General features: G+C 40.5%; 1 protein-coding gene across 1 annotated transcript in view; it reads right to left on the bottom strand.

Moving 5' to 3' along the window:
• Positions 1 to 1,394: 1,394 nt before the first annotated feature.
• Positions 1,395 to 25,589, bottom strand: part of LOC124616248 — a gene marked incomplete at its 5' end in the record, with an annotated part of 100,416 nt that continues 76,221 nt past the window's right edge. The window contains 2 exons of the mRNA XM_047144551.1: positions 1,395 to 4,261; positions 4,476 to 4,705. Of these exons, the coding sequence (XP_047000507.1) occupies positions 3,928 to 4,261; positions 4,476 to 4,705 (564 nt within the window). The remainder of the gene's footprint in view (positions 4,262 to 4,475; positions 4,706 to 25,589) is intronic.

Here is a 25,589-nt window from a genome sequence, read left to right as displayed (position 1 = left end):
TTCTCTTTTGAACACACTGCTGCATGAATCTCACTGTTACTGAGGCCTACACAATTATTGTTGAATGATTCTCTACACAACAATCCACACACTAAAACTATTTCTGTGCTTTTACTGTTTTTATACTTTATAAACGATTTATTATCATCACACATCACCATCTTCATGCACTCAACTTCAGGGGTTCAGTGGAAAGATAATGAACCAGAGAGATGACTGTGAATGCGCACAACTGTGACAGTAGTACTGCGGGGGCAATAGAACGAAATTGTACTTACTTTCTGGACACATCTTATACTACTAAACTTGTTTATTCACTTGCTGCCATTCTACAAATTATGTCACAGTGGCACATTTGTAATGATTATGTTTGTATTAGATAATTTCATTGGTAAGTTCTTATAACATTGCAGGTCCGTCTTGGTTTCTTTTTTATACACATCATTTCTGAAGCCTGTAATGACAGCATGATCATCTTTTTTTGTCTCTGTTATAATATTCTCCATATCTCTATTTAATGTGGTACCAGACTTAACCCTCATGAAAACATAGTGCTGTGAATGTATATTTCCACAGATGTGTGTAATACTAAAACACTTATTAGTAGGATCAGATTTTCAACACTGTGTCATTTTTTGAGTCTTAAATTTTGAATATTTCCCAAAACCCCAAAACAAAATGCTTCTACACAAATTATTTGTAACCTTGTCATCACCCAAAACTAAGTCACACTCTGAATGATGAAGATAGTACGAGTCCATCTTTTAAGACAATTTTAATATTTCGTGTACATAAGGTATATGGATTACATAAGCAAAAGAAAAAAATTGTGTCTGGAATGATATTGAAGAAAGTGGAGCTATTGAAGGCGTATGTCATCACATGATTGACTGTGGATATGTTACTCAGATGTACCACCATTTAAAATATTTGCATTACACTACATGCACTGACACTGTATGATTTATTGATCCATTTTCATCTACAGCTGCACAATGTGCAAGATATATTTCGATTTTTATGTTAATATTAACAATTTGAGATATAATAGACCTTTGTACATAAAAATACACATTAATATATCAATTAATGATGAATACTTAAATAAATTGTACTATGACTTGAAGGGATGCTAATGCCTTAGTTTTTCTTTCCTTGTGACATGTGATAAAGTATCTATGTCTCTTGGTAGCAGTCAAATTTTAAGCACAGCACTGACACATGTGTGAGGTGCAGTGCAATAGATCATCAAAAAAGAATAATTTCAATATACTTCTGGAATAATTTTACTTGCCGAGAATACCAGTTGTTAGTGCATAACTGACAATTATAATCAATATTATTTGTGACTACAGGAGGTAAACTAATGGAGGCCAATAAATATTCCAGAAAAATAAAAGATTTAAATATTTATTTTACAACCAAGTATAAAAGATACTTTCACAAATATATGACACACTTATGAGTAAATCCATTGTTAATATGTGAATGCAGGTACACTTATAAGCTTAAGTCATAACATCTCATTCATTCACTTAAATACACTATCACACTTATCACAGAGGTAGCTTAAAAGAAATTGTAGTTCATATGTAATAAATCTGAACAGTCTTTTGAGATCTTCAGAACAAAAATCATCCATTCCGATTCTTATAATACTTGTTGTATCCCATTCTTCACTTCTAAAATATATTCAAACCCAGTGCACACATGATTAAAACCATTCTCTTCATAACAAATGAAATTTATAAAAGATTAAGAATTGTAGAGTATGTATCTCAATGAAATTACAAATGAAGTTTAAATGAGGGGTGTCTTGGTATTTACCTGAAAATTTCCATTTTGGCTTACAGACAATAAAATGACTAGATTAGGAAATTGCTTTCAGCTAATTCAGCTGAATTAGCTCAAAAAGTATTTGTTCACCTGTCTGGACTGGAAATTGTTCAAGGAATAAAAGGTCTTAACAATTATCTTCCATATTTCCATAAATTTAACAGGAGCCTGAAGGAAACAAATGCCTTAGATGACAGAAAAATCAAAACCCATACAGTAATATGCCAACAAGTGACAATATCATAAAGGCAGGTAAAACAAACTTTTGATCCTAAAACTGTAAACAATAATGGAAAACTCTAATAAGAGAAAGGTAGGGCACATGCCATTAAGTTAACTCAGGACTGAACAGATAAAGATAATGAAGTTACTCTGTTTTTCTTCTATTACTTTGCATTTTGCTCACCTATGGTTGTCCACTGAAAATATTTGTGTTTTTGTGTTTGTGTGTGTGTGTGTGTGTGTGTGTGTGTGTGTGAGAGAGAGAGAGAGAGAGAGAGAGAGAGAGAGAGAGAGAGATCAAAATTATTGCAAATGAAAATGACAATAATTGTGAGATTTGGAAGTTTTAAAAATCTAGTGAGAAAGTTTTAAAATGAGTAAAATGAGAATCAATGCATTCATTGAATACAAGGCACACAAGATCGGTTATGTAGCATTTCTGTTTCATGCAGGATTGAGTGGGAGAACAGAGTTATTAAGGTTGTCAATGACTATCTGTCAAAGCAGAAATATGGTTTCTTCAGGCTACATATCATTTATGACACAGGCTTGATGTTGTACATGACTGGATAACTCTCAGCTTTGCATCATTTCTGAATATCAGGTTGTGTGTTCACACAGCATATATTTTACTCCTTCTGTGCAGTTTTATGAATATGGCTGACTTCTTAAAAAGAATTTCTCTCTCTCTCTCTCTCTCTCTCTCTCTATACAGCAGTGTATTTTACTTGTAAGAATTGAACTGTAAACATTGTAAGAACCCATGTATGTTTTAGTTCATCAGAAACAATTGACAACTTGGATACAATCTGCATTGTTATACAGATGAATAAACAAGTCAATCAATCAATCAATCCTTCTGTGAGGGATTTTATGCTTATGGCTGATTTCTTAAAAAATCTCTCTCTCTCTCTCTCTCTCTCTCTCTAAGGTTAAAAATTCTTACCATGATCTCAGCAAATGCACATTCTCTTCTGTGTATGAGACTGACATTCAGTACTTAGTTATTAATGTCTGTGTTTGACTTTTCATTCCTCTCAAATGTGAGAAATCCGATTTCCATTAATGTTATACACTTTGGTTTCTTTTATTAAAATCATTAAAAATATTCACTATTCCTCATTTGAAAGGAAATTTATCTTCTTCAATAGCCTTATAGGTATAATTCTGGGAAAAGCAATACATTAACAAAGAAGGTAGTTCTGTTACAAATACATTTCACAGAAAGTACATTTATTTTTTTAAAATAATTTGTAGTCTCTCCTGTAAATTTTTAATATTTTTGAAGAATGTAATGCTCAGCCAAAAACTCCTACTTTATGTTTCCAACAACAATTTAATTATAAGTTTTATAAAAACACATACAGATCAGTTCAACCTTTATTACTGATACAATGGTAGTACCTAATTTGAAATAAAAAAATTGCCATTGACACTATGATAATATTGTCTTTTCATACAGTAACAGAGCAAGTAGAAATTCAAGTGTGATATCTGTTTGATTGCCATATTTCCAGTTATTTATGAAGACTGAAATATGATGATAAAATAGAAATGCCAATGAAGTAAAGTGCAAAATAAAGTTGATGGGTTAAATTCTATCATGTAAATATTTCAAAAACTATACAGAATAATAGTTTCTCAATGTATGGAGGATGATAAAATGCATTTTATCTTCTCATTTACTGGTAAACTTACTCAAAATGACAATTTATTGAATGGTTATGTAGAACAACTTAAGATGTTCCCTGTGCTCAATTTTTTTTTTTATGGGAAGTTGTGATGATACACTCATTACCTGTATACTAAAATCACTGCATTCTGTAGAGAAAAATATTGTGCTTTCTGTAGAGAAAAATATTGTGCTATTTACTGGAATGCAAAAATTAGAATGAGCAAGGGGACAGCTATTACACAAACCAAGTAAAGGGCAGTGCGAGGTTCACAGGTGGACTGAATAACATATTCATTGTTCCATTCTGAATCATTTGGTTTCAAAGGTGCTGGTAGCTCCAGGACTACCTTCTCATTTGACCAGAAGTCCAGTGGCAGAGAACATGCTTCTGTTGAATTGACACATGCATCCAGGGCATATGAAACATTGTAGACTCTCTTCTCCAGTTGGAAGTATGCCCTCATATAGTTGGTTTGTACTTCATTTTCACTGTTGAATACAAAGAAGTAATAACCAGTGGCTGGAATGCTGCAAATACAGAAAGAAATGGGATTAAAAGCAATTTATGTACAATACTAGGAACAGCTTTGATAAGCTAAATTGGAAACTATTATTTTCTTAAAACAAATTTTGAAGTTTCCCAAGTCACACTTTATATATGAAATATAGTGATAGCATTCCCTGGCTAGTGTCCCAGCACTATGATTATAGCTTTCAGTGAAATATAATATTTGATACTTACATATAAGTCAATGTGTTATGCAGTCCTGCTTTGTTGAGAGACTCTTCAGATTCACTAGCATTGCAGAGCCTACTTGGTGTGAGTGGCAAATTGAGCACAAGCCCTGCACAGTTGAGTAAAGCTTCTTCACTGCTTGAGAATGATGACCAGAATTCTGAATTTGACATGTCTAGTGGGTCTGTTTCATTTATTACAGCATGGTGATCTGCGAAGCCATCAGGCACCAGGTCCTGTTCAGAATGAGAAGGGTTTAATTACCTCTGTGACAACTGCAACTTATAGAAAAGAGTAACATGTGTGAATCAATCAGATGTACACTGATGAGTCAAAACATTATGACCACTGCTCACTGCAAAACTGTATGCCTCCAGTAGTGATTTGGGCATATGATGCAGTAAGGAAAGAATGTTAGTAGAGCAGAGACAAGTGGATAGTCATTATAGTGAAGATATAGGCCACAAATGTGCAAATACACTGATGTAAGCAGTTTTGACAAAGGGCACATTGTTGTGATGCTATGACTGGAAATAAGAATCTTTGAAATGGTAAAGCTGCTTGCCTGTTGGCATACTGCAGTTGTGAACACCTATCTAAAGTGGTTTACAGATGGCCATCTTGTATTGGACAACCACGTCCCATCACAAAGTGGAGAGGTTGGAGCATCCCACACTGTGTAATCCAGCATAGGCAGCATTCTGTTGCAGATCTGATGACAGAGCACACTGTCCAAAGGCCATTGTTGGACATGGAGCTCCACATCATACAACTCCTTCATGCTCCTGTGTTGACCCAATGACACCATCAGTTATGAATGCAGTGGGCACAGCATAAGTGAGTTTTCACCATGGATCAGTAGAAATGGGTTGCCTGTCAAATGAATCACTTTTCTTGTTATACCAGGTCAATGGTTGGGTCCTTACACGCCATCGTCCAGATGAATGGCTGCACAAAACACATACCACACCACAGATGCAGACCAGTAAGGACAGAATTATGCTATGGAGTACACTGAGTTGGGTTTCCATTGGATCTGTGGTGGTACCTGAAGACATCACGACAGCAGCGAAATACGTGAATAGTACTGCAGACCACTTGCATCACTTCATGTCCGAAGTCTCCCCTTACAGCGATAACATCTTCCAGCAGGTTGCAAGGTCAGAATCATACTGCAGTGGTCTGAGGGGCATTATAGTGAACTCACATTGATGTTTTGGCCAACAAATGTGCCTGATCTGTACCCACTGGAACACATATTGGGCAGCAGCTGCGTGCCCGTAAACCACCTGAGCATAGGCATCTGGTGCCATATACTTCTGGAATCCTGTCAAGGACTTGTAGAATCCATGCCAAGCAGGATGTCTGTTTCACTGTGTTTGAAAAGTGGAACAACATTTGGTGAAACAGGTGGTTGTAATGTTTTGGTTCATCAGTGTAAATTAATTTTATGTAATAATATGTTTAATATTCACAGTTAACTCACTCGCATTTTTCTTACTGTTCTACAAGATTCTTCTTCATGGCTCTTAACTTTTGCCATTGGCTAACAGATTTTAATGCCGATAAAAAAGATGAGAACCTGTCTCAAACAAACTGCATGTGAACTGTTGTACCCCCGTCATTGATTGTGAAGCAATTTCCACCAACTGCTTCCTTAAAAGCAAGTGAGATGATGCAGTGATTAGTACACTGGAATCATGTGCAGGAGGACGATGGTTCAAATCCCCATCCAGCATCCAGATTGCTTATGGTAAATGCTGGGACGGTTCCTTTAAAAGGGCATGGGTGATTTTCTTCCCTAATGTGCTCCATCTCTTGTGAGTTAATAGTCAACAGGTTGTTAAACACCAGTCTTCCTTCCTTTTACAGGTTCCAAACAAGTGGATGTTATAGGGTGAGATGTACAGGCTATGTGATGGATGTTGAAGGGCAGTCCATAGCATTTCATCTCATTTTTGTTGGGTTATTGCTACGTGTGGGATCACCTGTTACAATGGAGAAGTAACACAGTTCTTAACAGGGTGATAAGTCTTTTTTTGGTTGGTAGGCATCTCAGACTTGGCAACAAAAATTCTAATAGTAGGTAGCATTGTTCAATAATTCCTGGTGGAAACGGACCAGCAGAATGGATATATAGGCTCAAAACACCATATTGGCACTATTTGATTTGTGGGCATAATGATGGATCCAAGTCTCATCACACGTGACAATTTTGCCCAAAAATGTGTCACTTCAGTTTCTACTATTCATTCAGCATCCTTGACATCCAATGAGCTGACACTTTCCATAATTCCATCACCTTTCAAATGATTGAATACACACTTCCATAGCTGATTTTAAGTTTCAAATAGATTTAAAGCACAGTTATGAGTTAATAAAATTTGATGAAGTCACAAATAGTCTTGATGCTTTTCACTGAGATGCTGCTGAATGAATGAAGCAAGTGGAACATGTTTTCAAAATTCTCTCACCCCTTCTTGAAATTATTATATCAGTACTTCACTTGGGGCCATGCACATTTTCATTGCCAAACTGTTGTTGTGAACAGTAATGATTTTCAGCAGTACTGATTTACTCCTTCACGAGGTCTCTGCTCACTATAAATTAAGCTATGTCATCTAGACAGAAAATAAAGTGAATCAAACAAAACCTTTAGGAGTTTTCCCTTCTGAATGGGATCATTTATATACATATTTCTTCTTTATCCTCAATATTTCCAGTCCTATAAGATTCTTTCACTCCAAATTTTTGATTGTTTCATTATTATCTTCTCCTCTCCCTTTAAAGACAGTAATATACACTGTTAGACAAAAAAGTGAAGCACCCAGAAGACATCATTGGGTATTAATGTAATGTCAAACACACTGACACCATCGACAGATAAGTAAAGAATTAGAGATGGAATTCTCTGTGACAGACAGAATGGTTGCCAGAGTTCATGAGTGTTGTTCACGTTTAGTGTTGTTACCAAGCCTTGTAGGGTACATACTGAATATGAACTGTGACACAAGTTGAGTGATCACTGTGAAAGACATGTAGATGTTGAATATTTGTGTGATGTTATGTTATTGGCATCTAACAAGAGTTTGAAAGGATCCTCACTGTGGGTCTCGATTTGTCTGGATAGTTGAATCATGCAGTATCCAGATTTTTACAGCATTTGGATCTAACAGTGGGCTGATTTCATCAACATAAGATGTGAACAAGTAAACTGTAAAACAAAATTTGGCGAAGTAGGTGCTGAGTAAGTGGATTAAGGACAGAACAGACCCATCATTGTTTAATATCAAAATCTGGAAAATAGTGAGGAAACAGATTGTCACTTTCTCAATTCAACAAAGAATGCAGAAATGTAAACAGGCAGAATTTAGCAGAAATTCATCTGTCTATAAAAAGATTGATATGCAAAGCATACAACAATTTTCACTGTCATACTATAGCAAAAGATCTTACCAAGAACCCAAGAAAATCATGGCCCTATGTACAAACACTAAGCAGATCAAAGAGCATCTGTTCTGTCACTCATCAGCCAATCTAGTGTGGTAGCAGAAGACAGCAAAAAGAAAGCAGAAGTTTTAAATTTCATGTTTTTATTCACACAGGAGGATTGTACATGTGTACCATTGTTTTACCATTTCACAGGCTTTTACATGGAGGGCACAAACGTAGGAATCCCTGGCATTGAGAAGCATTTGAAAGAGTTGAAAATAAATGACCCATGAGGTCCAGATGGCATCCTAGTTTGATTTTACAGAGAATACTCTTTGGCATTGGGCCCTTACCTAGCTTACTTTATCATGAATCTCTCACCCATGCAAAGTGCCAAGTGACTGGAAAAAACCTTAGGTGACTCATGTAGGACAAAAGCACAGACCCGCAAAGTTATGAGCCAATATCTTAAATATTTGTTTGTCCAGAATTTTTGAGCATATCCTAAGTTTGAATATAATAAGTTCTGTGGAGTCCAAAAAATGTCTTTCAGCAAATAAGCAGGGATTTAGGAAGCACTGCTTGTGTGAAACTCGCCTTGCCCTTTTCACAATATTCTGCAAACCATGGATGAAGGGCAACAGGAAGATTCCATATTCCTAGATTTCCAGAAAGTGTTTGACACAGTCCACGCTGCAGATGTTAACAAAGGTCCACACATATAGAACAGGTTCTCAGATATGTGAGTAGTTTCAAAACTTCTTAGGTAATAGAAGACAGTGTATGTTGTCCTGGATGGTGAATGTTCATCAGAGACAAGGGTGGAGTACTGCCAGGAGTTCCCCCAAGGGAAGTCTGATTGTATTGCTCTTGTTTTCTATATACATAAAAAATGACAAACAGTGTGAGCAGCAATCTGCGACTCCTGCTGCTGATGCTGTAGTGTATGGTAAAAGGTCATCACTGAGTGAGTGTAGGAGGTTCAAATGGCTCTGAGCACTATGCGGCTCAACATCTATGGTCATCAGTCCCCTAGAACTTAGAACTACTTAAACCTAACTAACCTAAGGGCATCACACACATCCATGCCCGAGGCAGGATTCGAACCTGCGACCGTAGCAGTCACGCGGCTCCGGACTGAGCGCCTAGAACCACTAGACCACCGCAGCCGGCGAGTGTAGGAGGATAAAGGGTAATTTATATAGAATTTTTATTTGGTCTGATGGATTGCAGCTTACTCTAAATGTATAAAAATATAAGTTAATTGCAGATGAGTAAGAAAAGTAATCCTTTAATGTTCAAATATGGTTTTAGTGATGTGCAGCTTGACACGGCACATTGATTATACATTGCAAAGTTATACAAAATGATATGAGTACATTAGGTTGGCAGTAGGGAAGATGAATGTTCAACGTCAGTTTATTGGGAGAATTCTAGAAAAGTGTAGATCATCTATAAAGGAGACTATGTATAGAACACTAGTGTGACCCATTCTTGAGTACTCCTCAAGTGTTTGAGATCACCACCTGGTAGGATTAAAGGAATACACTTAGACAGTTCAGAGGTATGCTGCTAATTTGTTACAGTTAGATTCAGTCAAGATGGGAGTATTATGGAGATGCTTCGAGAACTCAAATGGAGACCCTTGGAGGTAAGACGACATTCTTTTTGTGAAACACTATAGAGAAGACTTAGAGAACTGGAATTTGTGGCTGACTGTAGTATGATTCTACTGCCATGAATGTACATTTTGCATAAAAACCACAAAAGCAAGATAAAGAATGTAAGGGCTCATATGGAGGTATATAGACAGCTGTTTTTCATTTTCCCTCACTCCATCTGCGATTGCAACAGGAAAGGAAAAAAACAATAGCAATATGAGGTATCCTCTGCCATGCATCGCATGATGTGTTGTGGAATATGTATGTAGATGTAGATGGATGCCCTGCAATATTCTGTGTTGTCCCACAGAACTGATCAGAGACTAGCAGTAGTCAGACTAGAATATTACACCATGCATAGGATGCCATTAACACAACAGCACAAATGGCTGCACTTAGATGATGCTGTTACAGGGAAGCACGGACTCCTGATGAATGAGGTCACATTGTGTTTAGTGATGAATTATGGCTTCCCACTAACCAGGATGACCACTGTCTATGAAGTTGGTGGCAACCTGGCAGGAAGTCCCATTCTGCCAATGTTCTGGAGAGATGGCACAACACTGTGACTTCTGAGGTCATCGCGGAGGGGGAGGGGGGGGGGGGGCAGTCTACTTGTTGGTCACAGCTAGTAGTGATCTATGAAACACCAATGGCACAACAGTACATCACGGACTTCCTGCATTCTCATGTGATACTCTCATGTGACAGTATCTTAGTGTCATTTTTCAACAGACTAATCACATCTGCATATGGCAAGTGTCTCTACAAACTGTCTGTGTGCTGTTGAGGCACTCCCATGACCAGCAAGATCCCCAGATCAGTCCTCAATAGAGCATTTGTGGGACCAGCTTGGACGCCAACTGAATCCCAGCACCAGTATCCAGGTTATCAAGGACTAGTTGCAACAGTTATGGGTCAACTTGCCTCAGGATGGGATACAATAGTTTATGACACTCCTTCCAACTGAATCAGTGGATGCATCCAGGCCAGAAAGGGTGCAGCATCAAGTTAATAAGTCAGCTCATACTGCCAAGTTATTTATGAATTTGACTTGACTTTGTAATCATCTAAGTAACATCATGTACCCACTCAAACTATGAAGTTTAATTTCATTTCCTCTTTCCCTCTGATTACTTCACTTTTTTAGCTGGGCATCATACGTGAAGACTAAATGACCATACACAAATTTCTACATTGGCAACACCCAATATTCCATTTCTGAATATTCTCTTGAAGTGAACAGCAACACTTGAGTACTCATTTCCCCGCACAAGTAATTTGCATTGTCCTATTACTATTTACCCGATTACAAGATGAGTTTTTGTTTCCAAATTCGTCATCTGAAAAATAAGACCATCTTCTATTTGCAGATTAAACTATTGCTGCTGTGGCCAACATTGCTACATTGTTCAGTAGAGTATGTAGGGGTCATGTCAGATTTATAAGTGTCATCTTATATTTAGAGATGAAGCTTTGACTATGGAGGTCACGTGCAGATTTATTTTAAAGAATTCAGAAGGCCTGGGCTCAACAAATGATACTCATGATCCAACAGACTTGAGATTTCACAATGCGCTGAAGCACTTGATACAGTATTGACATTGCTCGAACAATCACGTGGCATTGACTTGCATGGCACTAGTGCAAGAGATAAGCAAGGAACTATGAACTAGCCCCTACAACAGTCTATTGTTCTGATTTTATTTTGACAATTTTGTGAAACACAGGAGGAAATAGCATTCTCACACATGTACGGCTACTGTATAAAAACATTAATGCTGCTTTTTTAAGGAAAGGTAAAACACAAAAATGGAAATTTCATCCTACAAAAAACATTAGGAGATGGTAAAAGTATAGATAGGGGCAATTGGTGTGCTTACCTGTTTCTTGCAGCAATGTTGTCAAAACTTGCCGTGAGGTATGACAGGAATAAATTGAGTTGTGTCAACTGGTTCTACGAGGCCAATGAGAGCAGCCAGTAAGCAATATGCTTGAAAGCAAGAGACATTGTAACAGTCTCATGTCAGTATAGAAGCAAAATCAGAATGAATTCAGAAAAAAACGGCTGTATTCTCAGGTTCCACCACAAGAACAACCTCAGAAATAGCAACATATTCAGAAGAAACAGCCAAATATTTGTGACAATGAAGATATAAATTTCTCAGCTGTCCTATTAGGATGACAATGATCATTAAAACTAGTGATACCACAGACTACAGAATCAGTAAGCAAAAACAGTCGAAAAGAAAATGGTCTGAAAATTAATGAAGGCTAAACCATTTCTTTTGGTTTATTTTATTTCTCTCAGTATTACAAACTGTAGATAATCAGTGGCATACATTTAGAATAGGTATAATGTTACACACACACACACACACACACACACACACACACACACACACACACACACACACACAAAGGCCTTCCTGTTTCACTAACTTTTTTTTTTTTTTTTTTTTTTTTTTGTGTGTAAATTTTTTTACTTTGTTATTTTTCTATGTAATATCTTTCAAATCTAGAACTGCGACACCATCTGGTGTAGCCAACAAAGAGACACTGTCAGCAGAGATACGTACCCTGCAAGAAGACACATGTTTATCCCATGTTATAGCTGGGGCTCATTGTAATTCTGCCATAGGAGATCAAGAGAGAACTAGGAACATCAGTGCTCTCAGGCGCTTTTTTACTTGTTTCAGCTGTTTCTGTCACACTATATGTTGCATTGTACTCTGAGATGAACTGAGTTTTATTTTGTGACTCCAGCTGCTTAAGAAATTCGGATTCAGACCCATCTTCTCCCAGCTCAGTAACAGTCCAAGTACTCTATCATATCCTGGTGTAGGTTGAGTATGTGTTGCTGAATCGGATGATGAGGAGTGATAGGTAGCTAGCAAAATCATGACAGTGGGATTCTTCATTTATAAGGGGCAGTCAATTGAAAATGAGGCAGATGGGGAAAAAATAAGTAACCTGTTCAAAAGTAACTGTTAACACATTTAGCCCACTGTGAGACAATACAAGACATGCCTTCATGGAAAAGTGTTTGTGTTTGCCTCTGGAACCATGATTTCATTTCTTTGTCTAAAGCAAATCATCAGTAACAAATGTTTTTCTTCATGGATACAAAAATAAGGAAATTTAATGCAAAGAGATCGAGACCATATGGATGATGTGTAAGGGCTTCCCAGGAAAACTTCTACAATTTACTCAAAATAACATTGGCCACCTGTGAGCACTCACATACTCTGTACAGCTCTCTACCCATGCAGTTTCCATTTATTGAGAAAGACATTTGTGGGCATCAGTTTGCTTTGGATGAAGAGGTGCATGCCTTGGTAGAATCATGGTTCCGTAGGCAGCCACAAACATTTTTCCATGAAGGCATTGACAGTCTTGTCTCATACTGGGACAAATATGCTAACATTTATGGCAACTGTTTTTGAAATAGTTAACAGTTTACTTAATTTTCCCCCATCTGTCTCCTTTTTATTTGATTACCTCTTGTAGTTTGTAAGTGTTTAGTCATATCATTGCACATCAACCATATTGCTATTGTTATCGCTCTAGTAGTATGACTTATATGTAGCAGCTACTGTTAGAATGTATTAAGTGTTTGGACATGCTTGGAACCAGACATGTTAACAACTTGAGAGTCAGAAACAATAAAATTGCTTCCAAATTGTTGCAGTCATACTAAAGGTTGTTACACTCCATCTGGAATAATTTATGAACAGATATGTAAATATTATTGACTTTTAAATACATGTGTCATGTCATGGAGATTAATAATCATACATGTTGGGATGGTCTTCAAACTTCAGAATGAGCACAATTGATGGTTGAGACTATACATTACAATTTATATGACAAAATTTCATAAGTGGCTACGAATTCACTCCATTACTGTATGACAGTGAGTACTTTAAGCTGCTTCGCAATGGTTATACATGCTGCTGTGAACACAAACTGTATGTTTGTGACCATTGTGAACTTTGCATATCAGGAGTTATAGACTGTGAACAGTGCAGCTTGCATTTTTCTGATATCTATGGATGAATTATTTTGCCAGAATCACATGTGAATGATTTCATGGTGTATCTTTCTCCAGTGCTGTAGGCATTAATTGAATACAGCAGTGCATACTCTTGGTGGAACAGGAGCACATGGCTGAGCATGCCACAGCAGAACAGGTAAATAGAAACTAGTGACAAAATCAGCAACAAGGAGCATATAAAGTGTTTGTGCACAAGTCTGTCAATCTATATTTCTGCTGACCTGCTTACAAGATTACTTTAATTTTATTTTTCTTTATTTCATGAATTGTAATACTGTATTTACTGATGTGCTGACTGGCTGTGTATAACCACAGACATAAGTGAAACGTGTTTTTGCAAAGAACTACTACCCGCATTAAGTCCCATACTGCATCTACATCTCCATCTACATGACTAATCTGAAATTCACACTTAAGTGCTTGTCAGAGGTTTCATCAAACCACTTTCAGATAATTTCTCTACCATTCCTCTCTTGAACGACATGTGGGAAAAACCAACACTTAAACCTTTCCATGTGAGCTCTGATTTTTGTTATTTCATGACAATGATCATTTTTCCCTGTGTTGGTGAGACCTAACAAAATATTTTTGCACACAGAGGAGAAAGTTGGTATTTGAAATTTCTTGATAAGATCTCATCGTAGTGAGGATCACCTTTGTATTAATGATTGCCAACTGAACTCATGTGTCATATTGCTGACACACCCCTTCCTCATGATAGTACAAAATAAGCTGCCCTTCTTTGAACTTTTTCAATGTCCTCCATCAATTATATTTGGTAAGGATCTCATACTCCAGAAGAGGACGGACAAACGTAATGCAGGAAGTTTCTTTGCTACAGTTGTTGCATCTTCGAAATGTTCTCCCAACAGAATGCAGTCTTTCTTTTGCCTTCCCCTTAATATTTTCTTTGTGATAGTTCCAATTTACATATTTAATCCTGATTTTTCCTTTGCAATAAACCCAATTAGAAAAGCAATAGTGAGAATCTCTTCTGATGTGATAGACAAAGATAGTATCAGTGTTACCATCATCAAGATAATTTAATACCAGACTTGACAGACATATCTAAATTTTCACTCTTCATCAAACACAGTTTAACACCAGTCTTGAAAGACATATTTAATCTTTCTCTCATGGGTGGAAAGTATCCCACTCAACCCACTCAATGAAAAAGAAAAATAGTCATACCTATGCCTAATAATGAAAGGCCCCAATCACCTTTCAAATACTGGCCAATTGGCATCCTAACCACAGCATCCAGAACTTTGTAATATATTTTTCAGCTCCAAATTACTGAAAAGTTATGTATGTAAACTTGGCAGATATGAGAAATATCAGCCCAGATTTCAAAAACACTGCACTAATTAAGGTAAGATGTGACCTGAAATATGACACAGACAACCATGCAGCCACAGTATTGACACTGCTAGACTTCAGAAAAGACTTTGATGCTGTCAACCTTCACACATTGCTCAAAATGTGATACCTAAAATTTTCAGATAGTGCATCTAAAATGATTTGAAAGATACTTGGGAAACAGATAGCAGCATGTCATTTGTAAGAACAAAAAGTCATCCTGGGAGCAATATGTTCAGGTGTGACACAGGAGTCAATCTTGGGCCAATTAGTTCTCATAGTGTGTGATATATCACTGATTCTTTTCTCTTGTAAAGATCATTTCCATACTGATGACCTTCGGCCTTATTCAAGAATCAGACCTGAAACATCAATACTTTTGTTGTCCACATGAATCATGATCTGTCTTCAGTGATTAGATGGGTGCAAAATTTAAGAGTTAAACTAAATGCAGTGAAGTTACAAGTAACTTTAGTATACCATCAAAAATTAATTGGTTCTGATTCACACAAAAAAAATGCCTCCTATTATTCTCAGTGGTACCCCAATACCATATCAGAGAACAATGAAGAATTTGGCATAACTTTAGATGTGCACCTCAGTTGGGCAACTAATACTGTTGAAACATGCAGGAAAACTTCTGATTACCTGTGTGCCCTCCAGAGGTTTCAGAAAATATAATTTTCTGCATTACATTCAACATTAGGGTGCTATTCCAGTACCGGAGAGCCTCAGCAATAGTTACAATCTAAGGAGGAGAAAATACGCCCAAGGTGTGAATTTAGGTTTGTGTTGAGGTAGGCATTGTGCTAGGGTATTCCATATAGAGCAATGTTAGCTATATCACTGCAGTGGTGTAATGGGTAGCACACCTTCCTGGTAAGTAAGGAGACCCAGGCTCAGGTCCTGGCTGTGGCACAAATTTTAATTCATTTCTTGAGCTTCTGTCATTATCACAGTTTCAGAAAATATTTCCACAGGATGTGAAACATACACTTGTGCAATCATTTTTTTTCTACCAAACCTCCACTGCAGTGTGTAATCCAATATGTCATGATAAGTGAAAGCTCTACCAATGATTAGAACAAAATATGAATGGTTGTGTGCATTAAATCTGCAACATCCATCTATTTCACCAAGTCAGTGCTGCAGTGCCCAATCAGGATGGTTGCAACCAGACAAGTTGCGTAACTGCCATCTGCTATTTAACTTGACTGCCTCCTCATTGTGCATGCAGCCCAATGACTCACATCAGAGATCAAGTACCTGTCATCATAATCACAACATCAGGTCTCACTTATCTAGCATCCTAGCTGTACCCATACATAAAACAAAAACATTCACAGAACTTACTTGTTGCATATAATTACATGTACATCTACATATATACTCTGCAAACCACTGAGGTGCATGGCAGACAATACTTAACATTGTATTACATGTTAGGGTTTCTTCCTGTTTCAGCCACATATGGCATGGATGAATGATTTTTAAATATCACTGTGCATGCTGTAATTAGTCTAATCTTGTCTTTTTGGTTCCTATGTATGGAATATGCAAGGGGCTGCAATGTATTCCTAGGTTCTTTGCATAATAATGGTTCTTCAAAATATGTAAGCAGGCACTCCTGGAATAGTTGGAATTTATCTTAAAGCACCAGCCAATTCAGGTTTTTCTGCATTTCTGTGATACTCTTTGATGAAACAGTCAAACCTGTGACCATTCTATCCTACGATGGAAAACAGAAGTGTTCTGTAAGCAGTCTCACTGAATCAACTCACAATGTTTTCCCAATATCCTATCAATAACCAAATTCTGCCACCTACTGTACCAATGACTAAGCTTGGATGGTCACTCCATTTCATATCCATACATATTTCTACTCCCAAGAGTTTGTGTGAGTCTATTGATTCCAACCAGAACTCAGTTACATTGTAGTCATTGGATACTACTTTTCTGCATTTTGTAAAGAGTGTAATTTTAAATTTCTGTACAGTTAAACCAAACTGCCGACCTATCACCATTGCAGATGAGTTACTTCTATAGCTCGGTGCATAAAAAAATGTAGTAACACAGTTCACGTTTTCCGTCGCATGTTACATAGCGTAGACCAGGAACTGTCTCCTAGGCATGCCAGATGTGAACTGACTGGGCAAGGCCCGTGCTGCCTGAGTTGTTGTTGTTGTTGTTGTTGTTGTTCCGCTGGCAGAGGTCGCGGCCGAATTCTTGCGTGCCCTCTGGTGGACGGGACTCTACTTGCAGCAACTACCGTCCGTGATGCGCCATGCTGATGTGCGCCTCCCGCGATCTTTCTGGTGGCTACTGCACTCCTCCTCCTTCAGGGGGTGAAGCCACTGTGATCCACTGCATCAGAAGGTGGAGCGTTGTGCAGGAGCGATGACCTCCACATCCATCAGAAGGCTGGAGTCGAGGGGATCTGCCAACCCTTGAGCCGGAACCTTCGAATACGGCTGGAAGTGACCCACATTAAGAGGCCCCCGTCACCCCACCACCGGAGCCCGGGACAGAACGGGAGACAAGCTGTCGAACTCCGGATCCTGGACCACCTCAGGAGGGGCAAGACCCAGTGGCGGGGACGATGGGGAAGGGATGACCACAGGTGAACCAGCCTCCTGAGAAACCGGGCCTGCGAGGGGGGCTGGCTCTCGCTGGGGCATCTCTAATGATGGCGATACTAGTGCTGGAGCTACTGGAGGCTGCCAAGGCTGAGAACCATCGCAGTGCGGTGGAGTCACAGGAGGGAGGGGCGGTAGCATCCCCTGAGAAAGCAATACAGGTGCCGGCAATGGGGAAGCCGGTGCCCGAGAGGTCGGAGGGTGGGTGCCCAAACGTGGACGTAGCTGATTTTGGTGATGACGTACCTCCCGGTCCCCTGCCTGCAAGGTATAGAGCCAGCGGCCATTGCAGCGCAGGACCACCACCGGTATCCAACATGGATTGCAATCAAACCCACATGCCCAGACCGGCATACCTGGTGGAAAGCCAGGTACTCCGTTTTGTGAAGACTGGCGAGGACCAGGCTGGAGGAGGTGCAGCAGAGTCCTAGGTTGGCGCCCGTGGAGGAGCTCTGCAGGGCTGCATTCTCCCATTGGTGTGGTCCGGTAAGCCGTCATGAAAAACGTCAACGCCTCCTCCTCAGGAAATTCGTGCACATACTTTTTCATCTGCGTCTTAAATGTGGGCACCATGCGCTCGGCTTCCATTCGATTGTGGATGAAAGGGGGGAGAGCAAACATGCCGAGTACCAAAGTGCCTACAAAAATCCTGGAAGGTCTGCGAAATAAACTGAGGTCCATTGTTCGAGACCAGGGTGACTGGCAGACCTTCCACAGAAAAGATTTTCGCTAGTGCCTGGATTGCAACTTCTGAAGTGGTTGAGGAGCAGCAAACCACATATGGGAATCGGGAATAAGCATCAGTGAAAATGAGCCAAAAGCCATTGAGAAACGGGCCCGCAAAATCGATGTGAACACGTTCCCATGCCTGGGTTGCAGGCGGCCATGAAGAGAACACTGACCTGGGAGATGCCTGTTGGCTCGCACACTGGGAACAGGTGGCCACCAAGTGCTCAATTTCTCTGTCAATACCGGGCCAGTACACATGTCTGCGAGCCAAGGTTTTAGTACGGGAAACACCCCAGTGCCCCTCATGTAATAACGTGAGGACTTCCCTGCGCAAACTTGCAGGAACAACCACGCGAGGAGCTGTATCATTGGTTGCCAGAAGGAGAACTCCTTCCAAGATGGAGAGGCGGTCTTGTAGAACAATATAATTACGAAGAGGGTCCGAGGCCCAGCCTGGAGGTCGGGATGACCACCCCCGCTGAATGAGGCGAACTACTTGCCAGAGAACTGGGTCAGCTGTTGTTACCCTGGCGACTCTAGAACTAGTGATTGGGAAGCCATCAACCGCTTGGCGGGACGCCACATCCAAATGAAAACACATAATCTCCTCTCGATCGAACTTAGGATCCGGGCCCACTGGAAGACAGGAAAGAGAGTCTGCGTTGGCATGCTGTCTGGTAGAGTGAAAATGAATGTCATAATAGTACTTAGAGAGGAACAAGGCCCAGCACTGTAGTCTGTGGGCCGCCCTATCTGGAATCTGAGAGGCGGGGCCAAACAACGATATTAATGGCTTATGGTCAGTGATTAACTGAAACTTCATGCCATACAAGAAAAGGTGAAACTTGGTAACAGCGTAGACAATGGCCAAAGCCTCTTTTTCCACCTGGGAGTAATGGGCCTGCGTGGGACTAAGAGTTTTAGACACAAACACCAGTGGCTGCTCGGAACCATCCGCGTTGCGATGGGCCAGAACTGCCCCCACCCCATACTGCGAAGCATCTGTAGCCAGGACCGACGGCTTATGGGGGTCAAAAGTAGCCAAACAAGGCGCTGACATGAGGAGGCCCTTCAACGAGGTGAACACTCGCTCGCATGCAGGCGACCAATCAAAAGGAACACCCTTGCACAGAAGGCAGTACAGGGGGCGGGCTATGGTGGAAGCCCGGGGAGTGAACCAGTGGTAATAGGCAATCTTGCCTAAAAAAGCTTGTAACTCCTTCAGCGAAGCAGGCCGCGGGAGGTCGATGATACTTTGGACCAAACTTCCTAGTGGCTGGACGCCGTGCCGAGAGATGGTGTAGCCCACATACTCAATGGACGGTTGGAAGAAGTTTGACTTACGCAGATTGCAACACAAGCCCACGGACCTGAATTTGAGAAAGAGGGTGCGAAGGTTGTGCAAGTGTTCCTTTGTGCTGCAGCCTGTGACAATTATGTCATCCAGGTAATTAATACAATGCGGGATTGTTGACGTGACGTGCTCAAGATAGCACTGGAATATTGCCGGGGCACTGGATATTACGAAAGCCAACCACTGGTATTGGTAAAGGCCAAACGGGGTGTTGACGACCACCAGCTGTTTGGAGTCCTCATCAAGTGGTATCTGATGATAAGCCTCCGAAAGATCGATTTTCGAAAAATATTGGCCTCCCGCCACGGCGCAGAACAATTTATCAGCACGAGGCAAAGGATAGGTGTCCACCAACAATTGGGGATTAAGGGTGGCCTTGAAACCGCGACAAACACGTAATTTTCCCGAGGGTTTCCTGACGATAACGAGGGGCGAGGCCCACTCACTAGAAGAAATGGGAAGAATGACCCCGAGTGCTGTCAGCCGGTCTAACTCTTCTTTTATCTCAGGGCGGAGAGCCAAGGGGATCTGCCTCGCGCGTAGAAAACTCGGGCGAGCTGACACCTTCAACGTTAAGTGAGCTTCAAAGTCTGAAACACGCCCCAGGCCCTCCTCAAAGATATCCGGAAAGTCAGAGATCAAAGATTCCAATGATTGGTAGGGAACATCTTCGAAGACCAACTGTATGGTGTCAGCGATAGAAAAACCGAAAGCTTGAAAGGCATCCAAGCCAAAATGGTTAGCGGAGCTTGCATCACTGACAACAATAAAAGTAATAGGCCAAGTGACTGATTTGTAAGTCATGCCGGTAGTGAATTGACCCAGTAGGGGAATGAACTGTTTACCATAACTGCCTAGACGCCGGTAAACTGGCGCCAACCCAAGATCGGAGTAAGTCTGTGCATTCAACAAAGAAACTGCCGCACCCGCATCTACTTGCAGTTGTAATCGGCATGACCGAACCGACACCTCGATAAAGAGTGTGTGTGCCGATGCATCGGGAGCCTGGCCCGATGAAACTTCCTGAATGTCAACGTCCATGTCCTCTGTACCTGCTTCCTTTGATTCTTTTGAGGCTGAGCGGCAAACTTTAGCAATGTGTCCTTTTTTATTACATTTGCGACAAACGGCCTAACGCTGGGGGCACTCTGACCAATCATGATGTATATAGCATGACACACAGGATGGTAACAGGGGCTGGCGGCCGGAACTCTGTTTACGCGCCGTGCGGATGCAGCCGCAATGGCCGGATTGTACTGCTCGCACGTCGTCCACCCCGGACGCAGTGGACGCAGCCGCACCGCCCTGAACCAGTGCGACATCACACTACGCTTCCAACTGTTGACCTGCGGCATGAGAGACTTCATGCGATTGAGCAATGGGCAGGACTTTCTCAAGAGAAGGGTCTTCTAACTGCAGGGCCCGTTGCCAGACCACCCTATCAGGGGCCGAACGAACAATGACGCAACACGCGAAAGAACGCCAATTGTGTAGTAACATGGTTCACGTTTTCCGTCTCACGGTACATAGCGTAGACCAGGAACTGTCTTCTACGCATGCCAGATGTGAACTGACTGGGCACGGCCCATGCTGCCTGAGTTGTTGTTGTTGTTTCGCCGGCAGAGGTTGCGGCCGAATTCTCGCGTGCCCTCTGGTAGACGGGACTCTACTTGCGGCAACTACTGTCCGTGACACGCCGTGCTGATGTGCGCCTCCCGCGATCTTTCTGGTGGCTACTGCAAAAAGTTTCAAACATTTATCATACAACATATGTGTCTCATTGTGAACTATTATTTGCAGAAAACCTCATTTTGTTATCTGGAATTGTCTATGAGGTATGATGACTGTTATGACCACATGTTTCATCTACATCTACATCTACATTTATACTCCGCAAGCCACCCAACGGTGTGTGGCGGAGGGCATTTTACGTGCCACTGTCATTACCTCCCTTTCCTGTTCCAGTCGCGTATGGTTCGTGGGAAGAACGACTGTCTGAAAGCCTCCGTGCGCGCTCTAATCTCTCTAATTTTACATTCGTGATCTCCTCAGGAGGTATAAGTAGGGGGAAGCAATATATTCGATACCTCATCCAGAAACGCACCCTCTCGAAACCTGGCAAGCAAGCTACACCGTGATGCAGAACGCCTCTCTTGCAGAGTCTGCCACTTGAGTTTGTTAAACATCTCCGTAACGCTATCATGGTTACCAAATAACCCTGTGACGAAACGCGCCACTCTTCTTTGGATCTTCTCTATCTCCTCCGCCAACCCGATCTGGTATGGATCCCACACTGATGAGCAATACTCAAATATAAGTCGAACGAGTGTTTTGTAAGCCACCTCCTTTGTTGATGGACTACATTTTCTAAGGACTCTCCCAATGAATCTCAACCTGGTACCCGCCTTACCAACAATTAATTTTATATGATCGTTCCACTTCAAATCGTTCTGCACACATACTCCCGGATATTTTACAGAAGTAACTGCTACCAGTGTTTGTTCCGCTATCATATAATCATACAATAAAGGATCCTTCTCTCTATGTATTCGCAATACATTACATTTGTCTATGTTAAGGGTCAGTTGCCACTCCCTGCACCAAGTTCCTATCCGCTGCAGATCTTCCTGCATTTCGCTACAATTTTCTAATGCTGCAACTTCTCTGTATACTACAGCATCATCCGCGAAAATCCGCATGGGACTTCCGACACTATCTACTAGGTTATTTATATATATTGTGAAAAGCAATGGTCCCATAACACTCCCCTGTGGCACGCCAGAGGTTACTTTAACGTCTGTAGATATCTCTCCATTGATAACAACATGCTGTGTTCTGTTTGCTAAAAACTCTTCAATCCAGCCACACAGCTGGTCTGATATTCCGTAGGCTCTTACTTTGTTTATCAGGCGACAGTGCAGAACTGTATCGAATGCCTTCCGGAAGTCAAGAAAAATAGCATCTACCTGGGAGCCTGTATCTAATATTTTCTGGGTCTCATGAACAAATAAAGCGAGTTGGGTCTCACACGATCGCTGTTTCCGGAATCCATATTGATTCCTACATAGTACAGGGTGATTCAAAAAGAATACCACAACTTTAGGAATTTAAAACTCTGCAACGACAAAAGGCAGAGCTAAGCACTATCTGTCGGCGAATTAAGGGAGCTATAAAGTTTCATTTAGTTGTACATTTGTTCGCTTGAGGCGCTGTTGACTAGGCGTCAGCGTCAGTTGATGCTAAGATGGCGACCGCTCAACAGAAAGCTTTTTGTGTTATTGAGTACGGCAGAAGTGAATCGACGACAGTTGTTCAGTGTGCATTTCGAACGAATCCGCGGGAAACAACTCAGTATGAACGTGACTCGCCTAAGGTGAACGTTTTCTGTGCCATTTCAGCCAATAAAGTTTTAGGTCCCTTTTTCTTCGAAGGTGCTACTGTAACTGGACTACAGTATCTGGAGATGTTAGAGAATTGGCTGTTCCCTCAGCTGGAACAAGAAGCACAACAATTCATATTTCAGCAGGATGGAGCGCTACCACATTAGCACTTATCTGTCCATAACTACGTACCTGAACGTCAACTACCCGAGGCGATGGATCGGCCGCCAGGCAGCCCGTGACAGAGCACTTCATCACTGGCCTCCAAGAAGCCCTGATCTTACCCCCTGCGATTTTTTCTTATGGGGGTATGTTAAGGATATGGTGTTTCGGCCACCTCTCCCAGCCACCACTGATGATTTGAAACGAGAAATAACAGCAGCTATCCAAACTGTTATGCCTGATATGCTACAGAGAGTGTGGAACGAGTTGGAGTATCGGGTTGATATTGCTCGAGTGTCTGGAGGGGGCCATATTGAACATCTCTGAACTTGTTTTTGAGTGAAAATAAAACCTTTTTAAATACTCTTTGTAATGGTGTATAACAGAAGGTTATATTATGTTTCTTTCATTAAATACACATTTTTAAAGTTGTGTTATTCTTTTTGAATCACCCTGTAGATTCTGGGTTTCCAAAAACGACATGATACTCGAGCATAACATGTTCTAAAATTCTACAACAGATCGACGTCAGAGATATAGGTCTATAGTTTTGCGCATCTGCTCGATGAGCCTTCTTAAAGACTGGGACTACCTGTGCTCTTTTCCAATCATTTGGAACCTTCCGTTCCTCTAGAGACTTGCGGTACACGGCTGTTAGAAGGGGGGCAAGTTCTTTCGCGTACTCTGTGTAGAATCGAATTGGTATCCCGTCAGGTCCAGTGGACTTTCCTCTGTTGAGTGATTCCAGTTGCTTTTCTATTCCTTGGACACTTATTTCGATGTCAGCCATTTTTTCGTTTGGCGAGGATTTAGAGAAGGAACTGCAGTGCGGTCTTCCTCTGTGAAACAGCTTTGGAAAAAGGTGTTTAGTATTTCAGCTTTACACGTGTCATCCTCTGTTTCAATGCCATCATCATCCCGGAGTGTCTGGGAGGCATAAGGACATGAATGGACGTGCTGCATGCAACTGTCTTCAAGCAGAAAACCAAATAACTTCAGAACAAAATGATATACTCATCTGCTCCCAATTTTAAATAAAATTTTAATATCTTATCTATGTTTCTGTACATTTAAAATAAAGTATATGAGCTAAAATCAACCATGTACATAGTTGATGCAATTTGTTTCTAGCTCTGTGAAGTCTTTAAATTTTTTTGAAATCTTTTAGCTAATTTGGTGAGGTGCAATAAGTTTTATGGATAACGAAACAAAATTTAGTTCTTTATTGATTGAAGATGTTGGTCTGTAAGATGTGCAAAAATCAAACTTTTTTACTTAATAGTTTTTGAAAAATTGGGTGATAAGTATTTCATATCAGCCAGAATGCTGTCTCTTGGCACAGGCACCAGTGTTTGACAAGCAGTACAGCTACAACAAAAGCAGCCTCAGCCTGGAATGCAAAGAGCTTATCTGTAGCAGTGAAAGGATAATACTGTCTGCCACATCATCAATATGCAACATGAACAGGAAAGGTTCCAGTAGACTACTCCAGGGAATGCCACTAGTTGTTTCTACTTCTGTTGTGACTCTCCACCCAAAATAAAACCCAGCATCCTCCCTATAGAAACCTGCAGTAGAGTCACAAATACCCTACATAACTTTCCTTCTGTTTATAAATGTGAGTGTGGCATCATGTCAAACACTTTTCAGAAATCTAGGCATATCGTGTCTACACGATTGCGTTGACCGATGGCTTTCAGGATGTCACATCAGAAAAGTGCGTGTTGGTTTTCCATGGATAAATGTTTTTGGAGTCCATGGTGTTTGGCACATAGGAGATCATTCTGTTTGATATACCTAATTATGTACAACCTCAAAATATGCTCTGTACATATCTCATCAAAATACTCTCAGTTTAGATTCAAAACTCCACTTTTGTCCTCATACAAAAGCTGTGAAGTACCTGGAAGTTGATTTTATTTTTTGTATTGTATCAATGTATATCAAGGAAAATCATATTCTGACCAAATTAGAAAAATTGTGTTGCTGGAATTTTTTATGACCTTTCTAAGGCTTTTTATTTTGTAGGCCATAATGTCATACTAGAGAAATTGAGTGTGATTAAGAGACATCATAAGTTTAAAACAAAAATCTCCACAGATATGGGGAGATTTTAATACTGCAACAAGACCCCAGTACATTTTTTTTTAACATTTTAAGATCTTTAAACTTACACTGCATGAACAAGTGTCCTATTCATAATGATGCAGTCTGGACAATATTATTAACTTAGCCAGAGAGGAATATGTGGCTAGCCTGTCCAATGGAGTATTTGCAAATCATGTTCCACTGTTTTTAACATTTTATAATAACCAACCAACCTATTCAAATGAATCTAGTGTGGCATGGG

This window comes from Schistocerca americana, chromosome 5 (assembly GCF_021461395.2).
Source record: "Schistocerca americana isolate TAMUIC-IGC-003095 chromosome 5, iqSchAmer2.1, whole genome shotgun sequence".
Classification (NCBI taxonomy): domain Eukaryota; kingdom Metazoa; phylum Arthropoda; class Insecta; order Orthoptera; family Acrididae; genus Schistocerca; species Schistocerca americana.
The sequence above is the reverse complement of the archived record's forward strand: the minus strand, read 5'-3'. Positions and strand labels throughout refer to the sequence as shown.